Below are 11,272 nucleotides of genomic sequence, written 5' to 3' on the forward strand. Positions count from 1 at the left end.
ATATGTATTAAGGGTCCATTTTGGTTACAACAACTCTCCCGTCACAGTCACAGACTTTGTCCACCTATAGGCCTCGCCAGTCGCCACATGTGTCAGTCTGTCCTGGACTCTCATTTTCAGCACACACCTGTCCCCTCTCCATGTTCCTCTCGTGCCCCCCTTCCCCATGGACATTGTGGGACGTCAGGAGCCGTCCCTATAGAGGGGATCGAGGCACATGTCTGTCACAGTCACAGACTATCCATATAGTGTTTTGTATCCCATGTGTGATCAACCCTCATGTGTACTGTATATTAGTCAGCTCTTGTTCTTGTGTTTGTGTTGCATCATTTCTCTGTAAGGTTTTGTGTTCACCTGTTCGCCAGTATTAAATCCCCGATCAAGCATGGGTTTTGAACACTAGCTAGTAGTTTGCCTCGCTGTCCTGCATTTGAGTTCTCACCACACTACACCGCCAGATCGTGACGCTCTCCATCATTTAGCTGCCATGGGGACCACTTGGAACCCCCTCAAGGACCACTGGTGGTCCCCTAGACCACTGGTGGTCCCCTAGACCACTGGTGGTCCACAGACCACTGGTGGTCCACAGACCACTGGTGGTCCCCTAGACCACTGGTGGTCCACAGACCACTGGTGGTCCCCTAGACCACTGGTGGAGAACCACTGCTCTATAGGCCATAGAGGAGGAAATAATGTGTGCATGGCTGGTTGCTCCACTCCCAGTTCCATGAAACATAAAGGCACGCGCATTGTAAAAGAAAAAAGAAAAGAAAGACAAAGTGGGACAGTGGGAAAACCAGAGTTGTGTAACGACCATGATTTATATCCTCAGGGCTCACAAAGTCACGTGTGTTCTCATAACACACGCACGCACGCACGCACACACGCACGGCCATACAGGTATGGAAATGGGAGTGTCTGACACACGCAGGTAGGCTACACAGGAGAGCTGGAATGTTCACACTGTCACTCTTATAGTCCTGGACAGATTAACACACTGAGCTGTATAGACTCATTCACTGCACGCCTGGTGACATGCAGGTATTCGCCAGAAAACAGCCTAATAACAATCTTTGTGTCATTTTCTTTCTGTCTTTCTGCTATTTGGTCTGTCAAGTCCTACATCCAGCTACTATAGGGAGAGACAACAGAAGAACGACCCACCGTCTCATTTCATCTTTAATCTCTGGGTCATGCCGGTGAGAAAGGACCCCGTCTCCTCCTCCTCCCCCCGGGACGGTAACAGCGGCGCCGGAGAGGAGCGCTGCGACCGAGCGGTTCTGGTGTCCGTGTCTCGGTTCGATCCCGGCGTGAAGCTGGGCCGGCGGCCCGGGGCGGCCCGCGACGCCAAGAGACTCCACCGCACGCTCAGCAAGGCGGGCTTCAGGGTGGAGATCCACGACGACCTGAGCGCAGACCAGATCTACTCGCTGTTTGACAAAGGTACTGGGATTATGCCTTTCAGGATATGTTTTAAAAGCCATTTTTATAGTTTTATCTGTGTATAGTGAATACAAGGCACAAAATACATTTCTAAAAGGAAAAGTACTTTGAAGTTTGAAGTTGAAGTGATAGGACCTACTGCATTGTTGATTTGGTTCAGACTAGCTAAAAAAATGATGAAAATGTTGTCGGACTACCTTTCTTTTCACTGACCAAAATCATCTGTGACGCTCTGCAACCAAGCATGCAATCAAGTCTAAAATCAGCCTTTATGACTGCCAAAATACATTGTCAGTCAACTAAATAAACTGTACATTTGCCGACTAAAAACTATAGTTGAGACTAAAACATTTCAGATGACAAACATGCCTAAAACTAAATGGAAATCACTTTACTGTCTTTGCTCATTTTGAAGGTGATTATCTTTGCCCATGAAGCTTTCAGAAGGTTCCCCTTCCATGACCATCATCATCCAGATTGGAATCTGATTTGTTTAAATGAGTGAATGTGACATGTTAGACTCATTTATTTTAAACCAATCAGATTTCAATCGGGATGTGGCACAGATCTGAATCAGGCTAGATTTGTCTGCCAGTGTAAACAGGGCCAAAGTGGCAGTTTAAAAGCCATTATCATGCAATTTAATAGTTCTGATCTTTTCTGCCTTTAGTTTTTCTTACTGGAATAGGGGAGGCAGGTTATGCAACTGTTTCATAGATTAGACCTCAGAGAACACATTCTTATCTCAGAGTACATGCGGTGGACTCTTAATGCTGATTATCATTCACAGATAAAAACCCAATAAAACGGACATGTTATCGCGCCCAAGACATTATGAGACATTATATGCGAAAATAGGACGAGAGGAAAATAAGCATTTCTGTCAAACTTGATAGACACGTGTCTTGTGTAGGGTTGATTTCGTAGACTATGACAAAAATGATTTGCCGACTACTACCTTTATTTCACTGATGGAAACTAAATTAAAAAAGGCTAAATATATTGACAATTCCGTCAAGAAACTAAAACTATACACTAAAACTAGACTACTGTTATGGAGGGACTAGTGGACAAGAGAACCAGTAGATTGTTATGCTTGGTTGGACTCGGGCGCTGCGATGCGCTGTGAGCTTGTAGATCGGCTATTTTCAACATGCAACCAAGTGTAAAATCAGGCATTACACAACGCCATCAAAGACTGCCAAAGTTAAACTACACTAACACTAAAATATTTCAAGTGACTAAAATATGACTAAACTAAATGGCATTTTATGCAAAAGACTACCGTATGAATAAAACTAAATCCAAATTAGCAATAGTCAACAATATTGGCGACTGTGTGTGTGTGTGTGTGTGTGTGTGTGTGTGTGTGTGTGTGTGTGTGTGTGTGTGTGTGTGCATGCGTGCGTGCGTGATTGCGTGTGTGTGTGTGTGTGTGTGTGTACTGCAGTGTGTGTGAGAGGGCGTGGGGGGCAGTCACATGCTTGTTTGCCTTATACATTGCTGAACGGTGACTAATAAACAAACATATTATCTCATAATTGTTTGGTTATAATTCAACCACATGACTCAGTGTCAGTTCGTGTGCTTTGCGTGCAGTGCTTGGTCAACAAAAAATCTTAAGATTTTAGTACACTAAGGGCTGTATTTTGCGTGTCTTAAGTACCAGGTCTTATTCCCTAACTTGAGTAAACTAAAGACCTGGAGGCGTGATCAATGCTCTTTGGCCACTCAGAATAGCCAAATGGCATTGATCACGCCTCCAGGTCTTTAGTTTACTCAAGTTAGGGAATAAGACCTGGTACTTAAGACACGCAAAATACAGCCCTTATAAAGCTACAGTTGATTTGACTTACTTGACTTAATCCTCTTTACCCCGTCGAGGGGCATAGGGCGTCCACCAGAGCTCTCCATCTCACTCTCTTCTGGGCCTGCGCTTTTGCTTCCTGCCAGCTCATTCCAGTGTCCTTTAGGTCCTGGAGAGTGGAACGTCTCCAGGTGTTTCTTGGCCTATATCCTATATCCTCTTCCCCTGTGGGTTGTAGTCCAGGGCCTGTCTTGTGGTGTTATCTGTGTCCATTCTAAGGGTGTGGCCGACAGTTGATTTAGTCGAAAAAATGTACTTTGGCGGGCCGGGATGTCATCATAATGGCTAATTTTAGCTCACAATGCGTTGTGAGCTTGTAGATCAGCTATTTTCGGGGCGCAACCGTGCACTCTTTATCTACTGGAGATGCGGTGTAACGGCATGGATTTCCAAACAAATTAGTTCAGGAGACTTCTGAAAAAAAAAAATAATAATCTCCTGATTCTCCTTCCGGTATGGCATGGAAAGGAGAGGAGGGCATTTGCATTTATTTCACCATAGTAAATGCTGCATTCGTGGTCTGGAGCTTAGAGTAGGCCTATATATTAATAGTGACGGCACCGGATTTCTCCTCCCATCCACTTGCATGAAGTTGCTCAAAAGCGCATGAGGCGATTTCACTCCTCCTTCCGGGTAGGAACAGAGTGCATTCTGGGATGGATTGGACCCAAACACATGAACGTGCTGCCGTTGACTATCATTGCGCCGTTTGTGCGTTCGCGTATGAAACATTTGTTCACGTATCATGGACCCAATGACATGAACGTGCGCAATGATTGTCGGACCAGCACTGGCGCGAGCTGCAATGACAAATTCAGCCACTATCCATTTCGCCTCAGGGTTTCCTCCGGGTGCCGTCTCTATTAATATATACTCCTGGAGAGGGCAGTTGTTTTTCAGACGGCTAAAAGGGCAGGGGCTGATAAGCCCCCTTTGATGTCTATGTGTGCACGTCTTTGCTTTGCGTGTTCTTCATGGTCCTGCAGTGAGCCTCCCAGCCCGTCACTAACGTGTGCTTTGCGTGTTCTCGGTCCCGCAGTGAGCCGCCAGCCGGTGAAGGAGTGCGTGTTGGTGGTTCTGTCGTCACACGGAGAGGAGGGCTGCGTGTTCGGAGCCGACGGTAAAGCGGTCCGTCTGTCTCACGTCTTCAGCTGTTTCGACAACGTCAGCATGGAGGGGAAGACCAAACTGTTCTTCATACAGGTGAGGATTTACACACTTAGACTAAAGCAGGCACGCAACGCCCTTCCAAATATATTGCTTCTGCTTGCAATTAAGGCATTTTCATACTCAACTATAAGTTGACCAGGTGGTTAGTAAAAACAGAGAGATGTGTTTGGGTGAGTCTCTTATCACCGTGGCTCAGTGACGTCATGTTGTCAGTGTGTAGATTGGCTATAGAGCGTCGCAGTCCCGCCCCCTGCAAGGACCCAGAAAATAATTTCCTGTTCATTTAAGCCTTTTAAGCCTTGTACAAAGCCAACTCGAATTGTGACAAATGACAACAAACACCATTTTTGGGCTGAATAAATAATTAGAAAGAACAAATACTTTTTTGTTGTTTTTCTTCTTCGTAATTATTCGTTCGGCCCAAAATATTGTGTTTGTTGTCGTGATTTGTGACAACTCGAGTTGGCTTTGTCGTAAACATCTTTAAATAATTACTTTTTGAAAAGCCTATGGGGAAAATGAACGGGGAATTCACTTCTGGGTCTCTTGTCGTCATGACATGGGGCGGGACTGCGACACTCTATTGTCAGCATGCAACCAAGTTCAAATCAGACATTACGGCCATCAAGGCCTGCCAAAATAAAATGTAATCGAATAAATCAACTGTAGATTTAGTCGACTATATTCTTATGGCATTTAGTCGACCAAGACTAGACTAAAACTAAAGCTTTTTTCAGATGACTAAAATATGGACTATAACTTCCTCAGGCGTGTCGGGGAGCAGAACTTGACGACGGCGTGGAAGTGGACTCGGCAGGAACAGGAAGTGATGTCATCATGGAGGACAGCATCTCCCAGTATCTGTCCGTTCCCGTGGATACAGCCGTGATTTATGCAACAACGCCAGGTAGAAGCTTGGTGGAAAGTAGCAAAGTACTTTTTAATCAACTACTGTATACTAATAAGTCTTTTTTACGTTACTGGAGTATTTCTGTAGCCTATACTTTTATTTCTACTCCACTTCATCTCAGAGGCAACTATTGTACTTTTACTCCACTACATTATATTTGACAACTTTAGTTACTAGTTACTGTGTATATTTTGATTATTATTATTATTATTATTACGGGCAACAGAGACTCATGTACACCTGATAGGCTCAGAGACAGGTGCGTAGTCAGGGCTCAAAATGCACATGTAGTTCTTCAGGCATCCATGGATGCCTGAAAAACATACATTAACCACTTCAGCCCGATAGAATAAATATTTTGGCCATTGGAAAATAGCAGATCTACAAGCTCGTAATGTGTCACAATGTGACAACATGTGAACTTGCAACAGGCTTTGAACTGAGCAGATTGGACTTTCCGTTCCAGAGATAATGGCCAAAACATCTTGAAAATGGCCACTATTTTTGGCCATTATCGCCCGCTTTTCTTTAATAGCAAAGCAAAGCAAAGTTACTATATTTACCCAGGGTAACTGGACTAAGCTCAATAACTTGTTTACAGCCAGGCCCTGCTCATAGAACATTTCATGGTAGGGGTTCAATGCCTTACTCAAGGGCACTTCACGGGCTAGGAAGGCCGGACGGCGACAAACTACATACCTGAGTAAAGTTCAGTTTGATCACAGTGTTAGCATCTGCTCCTCTCAGGTTACGGAGCGTTCATGCACCCTCTAGGGGGCGTCTTATTAGTTAGCATGCTCAGTTAACATGATGCTAACAGTGTTAGCATGAATGCTAACAGTGTCATCTCTCCTCCTGTCAGGTTATGGAGCGTTCATGCACCCCCTAGGAGCCGTCTTCCTCCAGACTCTGTGCGACATCGTGGAGGATGAGGCGTGCCGCGCTCTGGAGCTGACGCGCCTCCTGACGCGCCTCGCCCACCGCGTGGCGTACACCTTCCAGGCCAAAGGTCGCGGCGTGCTGCACGGCAAGAAGGAGATGCCCTGCTTTTTGACGCGGATGACTCGAGAAGTCTTCCCCTTCACATCGCAGCCTGGGAAGGAGAGTGGCGCCCGCGGGAACTCTGCTGTGTCTCTGTAACCTATCATTTGATGGTGATGTACTTCATACATGGGCAACATGGGCAACTGGGGGCCACAGTCTAACCTTCACTTAAGCGGCCTGCACGTTAATATCTGAATTCTGATATATTATTGATGTCAGTTGGTACAATTCCAAACATGCAGACATGACCCGCTTTAATATTTGTCTTTTTAATGTCCAATGTATTTGCATCCATAAAGTATAACTAAATGCATTAGAAACTGTATAATATTTTTTCTTTTCAGGATTCTAATTAAAAAATAGCAATAAATAATAATTCAGTATTTCAATTCAATAGCAATTTCAAAAGCATAAATAGCAGATCTACAAGCTTAAAACACGTCACACTGCGACACGTTTTGAGCTTATGGATCGGCTATTTTTGCTACTACAGTATATATGCCATGTGGCCCTCTGGAGTGAGTGTGGAACTATAGTGGCCCTGTGGAGTGAATGTGGAGCTATAGTGGCCCTCTGGAGTGAGTGTGGAACTATAGTGGCCCTCTGGAGTGAGTGTGGAACTATAGTGGCCCTCTGGAGTGAGTGTGGAACTATAGTCGCCCTCTGGAGTTAGTGTGGAACTATATTGGCTCTCTGGAGTGAGTGTGGAACTATAGTGGCTCTCTGGAGTGAGTGTGGAACTATAGTGGCCCTCTGGAGTGAGTGTGGAAATTTGGCCCACCCCAGATACCGTAGATAGATGTGCTTTGATGATTCCACATATAATCAAAGCAGTCTGAGACACCCCTGGACTTGTGTGAAAGCACAATAGAGTGCCACGTATACAGCAACCCAGCTGTAAAAAGATAGTTTAAAAAAAGTCAAGATAATGGCAGGGTTCACACAGACTATAATAAAAACATACTTAGTTATCTTTGGCACTTTTAGACTGGTTTACAGTATAGGCTACTAGAGCACCAACCATATCGCTCTGGATGATACATCGGACATGATTTGACTTTTGGCATTCATGCAGCCGGTCTGTCTTGATTTTGGGTCATTATATACTTCAAGTTAAATGTGTTTTTAATGTATTTATTCATGTTTGTTTTTATTTATTTGGTTTCCTTCTAAGTTAAATGTTCTCGTTTAGAGACTTTACATCTTGTAATTGATTTCAAGATTTCGCACTTTTGGACAACATATCAGTCAAAACATTATTGGTTGTATCTCGGAAGGACTGACGCCGATTGTTTTTACACTTCCACTAAATCATAGCTAAATACAATTTTGAACAAATTATACTGTGGGTGTATCTATTCACCAATATTCATAAAGAATTAGTCTAAATTAAGGCGTTTAATAAGTCGTGTTTTGTCTGACTGAACATGTCTCAATGCATTCACCTTAACACAGATTTTCTTTCATTGTGCCGTTTTAATTTTAATGCATTTATTTAAGAGGAACTGGTATTATTGCGCTAAATTAAACATTGTATTTTATGCCTTGTTTTATAGCATACGGCTTGTACTGTTCAACACTTGATAGAAACCTTTTTGGAAACATTTTGTATTGATAATATTTATTATCAGCACTTTGCAAGAGTTTCACAATAAACCCTTTGTTTTAGTGTACCGTCCGTATCCTATGTTTTATTTTCCTTTTCACTTGCCTGTACTTATCTGTACTCATCTTATCAAAAAATAAGAGCTTATAGTCTACTTGCCAGAATGTGAACCCAGGCATGTTGAGTACACCAAAGTTTTATGTTAGAAATGTTGAGCATGGGTCCCCAGCATGTAGAAACTGCCGTATGCTAACTTGCATATGTTGAGCAATTTTCATAATTGGCATATGTGACCATACCATTAACCCTCTAAGACCCAGCGTTGCTTTTTAGCAACAATTTTATTTTAATTAATTACTAAATTATTATTATTGTTTTCTGTTCTTTTTTCACCTAAACGTCATCAGAGGGTTAACAACCTAAGGAAAAAAACATCTAAATTTCATCATGCTTAAAGGACCACTTCACCACTTTTCAACCTATCTTCATATCCTAATAGGTCCTCACTAATAATCATGAAAAAATTGTGCAATTTTTTTCTACTCGGTCTGTGTCTCATAGGAGGGCTGTGGGCAGTTCAGAAACTGTCTTCCAGTGACATCATCGATGGGGAATACAAGCCAATAGAAACTGCATTCATTTTTGATACTGCAATCATGTTTAATTTGATATACATTATGTTATACATTATGTAGAGACCTCGTCGTCGTGCCTCCTCCTGGCACTATCATATTTTGCGTATTGATTTTGTATTGCCTTTACATTTTGTGCTAAAAAATTTGAACCAGGTGGAAGATGGCACCTATCGGCTGAAAGAGACTCACCAGTACTGGCACCAGGTTCAGGGTCAGCTGCATTTAGCGCAGAAGACCACCTGCTTCTTCACCACCTGGACCCTGAAGCAGTGTGTCGTCATACCCATTGTACGGGATGAGTCCTGGCAGGATCAGATGGGCATCCTAGAGGCCTTCTACAAGAAGAACATGTTGCCTCTTGTACATATAGTTAATTTATTTTATTGTATCTGTTGCACTTTGTTCTGTTGCACTATTTTTTGTCCCTGTTGCTGCTTATATATAATTTTTTTTATTTTGATAAGTTTTATACAGTTTCAGAGCTACCAACCTGCACACATTTTGTGTACCAACCACGCAATTCTAGGCGTATAGACACCTAGAATTGCGTGGTTGGTACACAAAATGTGTGCAGGTTGGTAGCTCTGCAGTTTGAGTATATTTTGATGCCAGTGCTTTTACAAAAGTAACATTGGACTGAGAAAATAAAGATGTTCATTGTTCTTATCTTCACTGCTTTTACTATATAGCCTATTGATTTCACTCATGCCCCAAGTAAAATTAATACAGTAGGAAGTGCACTTGAGAGGAATCTGTAGTTTTTTCTGTGCTACTTTCCTCTACATTTCATCACTTTTAATGTGGTCACTCACTACCCCCGGGTAGTGTTAGATTTTTCAGTTTGTGTTCAAGGAACTGTACTTTACACCTTCAGTGCCCGGGGGTCACGGCCATATCCATCTATTTATCATAACCTATAGTTTAAGATTTGAGTCGAATTTGAGACAAATGGAACTGGAGTTAGTCAATTTAGTGAAACAAAGTGCGATAATTCTTTCTCTGCTAGGCCCACATATCCATGGCATATCTCAAATGAAAGGTGAAGATGTCTCAACTGACTGAAATGTCCAACTAGAAACATGGGAAGTGTGAACATGACGGACATAAACAGTGATTTGAATGTGACCCTTTTATTTTACTTGCCACACAGCACATGACTAATGACACATGGAACTTGTAATCAAATGGACCGTTACATGTAACAGAGTGTAACACATGGAACCAAATGGACCCTTATAGGTCTGTAAGCCTGAGTATATGCACATTAACAAAATGGACCCTTACAGGTCTGTAACTCTGAGAGTGTAACACATGGAATGCCCCACTGGATAGACAGTACCTCGTCCAGGTGTTTGCTCTGGCACACCTTTGAAATGAGGGAAGGGGTGACACGCTTTGCTAAAAGCACACAGCCAAAATTGCTGGCTGTCAGCCTACCCTTTCTCATGTTATGCCAGAGCTCACTGTCTTTCTGTCCTACTGTAGCAGTCTGGATGGCCATGATAAATGGTAAATGGTGCATTTATATAGCGCCTTTATCAAAGGCGCTTTACATAGATTGTGCATTACATTCACCCATTCATACACCGATTGCGGCGGAAGCCATGCAAGGTACCAACCACCACATCGGGAGCAATTTGGGGTTCAGTGTCTTGCCCAAGGACACTTCGACATGTAGACAGGAGGAGCCGGGATTCGAACCGCCGACTCATGGATCATTGGACGACCTGCTCTACCTCCTGAGCCACAGTCGCCCCATGATCTGCTCCACCGTCAGATGCATTGCTGCTAGGATGCCATCCCTGCCCAGATGTTGGTTGGTGGCAATGATGGATCCGGCAGTGAGGTCCAGCAGGGGTTCAATGGAGTTTACAGACTCCGGCTCAAGCTACAGACCTGTAAGGGTCCATCCTTACAGGCCTGTAACCCTGAGAGTATATACACATGGAACCAAATGGACCCTTAGGTCTGTAACTCTGAGAGTGTAAGACATGGAACTCTCAGGGTTACAGACCTGTAGGGGTCCATCCTTACAGGTCTGTAACCCCGAGAGTATATACACATGGAACCAAATTACATTTAAAAAATAAGGAAAAACACATAATAATACAAGTTAAAATGAATGGTAATTAACGATATTTTTGGGGCAGGTGCCTATGACCTGAGGGCAAGTAGAACATGACCTGTACTTGGCCGACAGGCAAGTGCCTGTGAGACAGCTCCGTCAAAACTACACCATGTTGCATCTTTTCTATTTCAATCGAACTGCAACTTCTTTGATCAAGGGCTTTTGGAGATTAACCAAAGCACAGCAGAGTTGCACCACCACGTCAGCATGGCTTCGCAAGGTGTGAGGAAGGTTATGCAAGATTCTAAACTCTTTCAAACGAGCATTTGCTCTTTCAACATGGATCCTGCACCGTGCAATGTCCTTTTTTTTTTTTAAGATATATTTTTGCGGCTTATGCCTTTTATTGATTTTTGAAGGGACAGACAGACCGTGCAATGTCCTTAGTAAGTTTAATCTCACTCTCTGTCATCTTGCCGTGAGTCAGAAATGGAGGGATGTTCACACTAACGCCGTCTGGCACAATATC

At 43.3% G+C, this 11,272-nt stretch overlaps 1 protein-coding gene across 1 annotated transcript; it reads left to right on the top strand.

Moving 5' to 3' along the window:
- Positions 1-1,182: 1,182 nt before the first annotated feature.
- LOC310867980 (caspase-7-like) lies at positions 1,183-7,761 on the top strand. The gene is made up of 4 exons (XM_083778180.1): positions 1,183-1,443; positions 4,350-4,513; positions 5,249-5,387; positions 6,253-7,761. Exons 1-4 carry the CDS (start codon positions 1,194-1,196, stop codon positions 6,528-6,530), a joined length of 831 nt encoding a protein of 276 aa, XP_083634306.1. The 5' UTR covers positions 1,183-1,193; the 3' UTR covers positions 6,531-7,761.
- Positions 7,762-11,272: the final 3,511 nt, after the last annotated feature.

The sequence above is a fragment of the Protomyctophum parallelum genome, assembly GCF_964188405.1.
Source record: "Protomyctophum parallelum genome assembly, chromosome: 12".
NCBI classification, from domain to species: Eukaryota; Metazoa; Chordata; class Actinopteri; order Myctophiformes; family Myctophidae; genus Protomyctophum; species Protomyctophum parallelum.

What these genes read in the sequence shown, in the direction of transcription:
- LOC310867980 (XM_083778180.1), top strand. Translation starts at nt 1,194, where the DNA reads ATGCCGGTGAGAAAGGACCCCGTCTCCTCCTCCTCCCCCCGGGACGGT. An exon ending in CCAAACTGTTCTTCATACAG is followed by an intron (nt 4,514 to 5,248) that starts GTGAGGATTTAC and finishes TAACTTCCTCAG; the next exon opens with GCGTGTCGGGGAGCAGAACT. An exon ending in GATTTATGCAACAACGCCAG is followed by an intron (nt 5,388 to 6,252) that starts GTAGAAGCTTGG and finishes TCCTCCTGTCAG; the next exon opens with GTTATGGAGCGTTCATGCAC.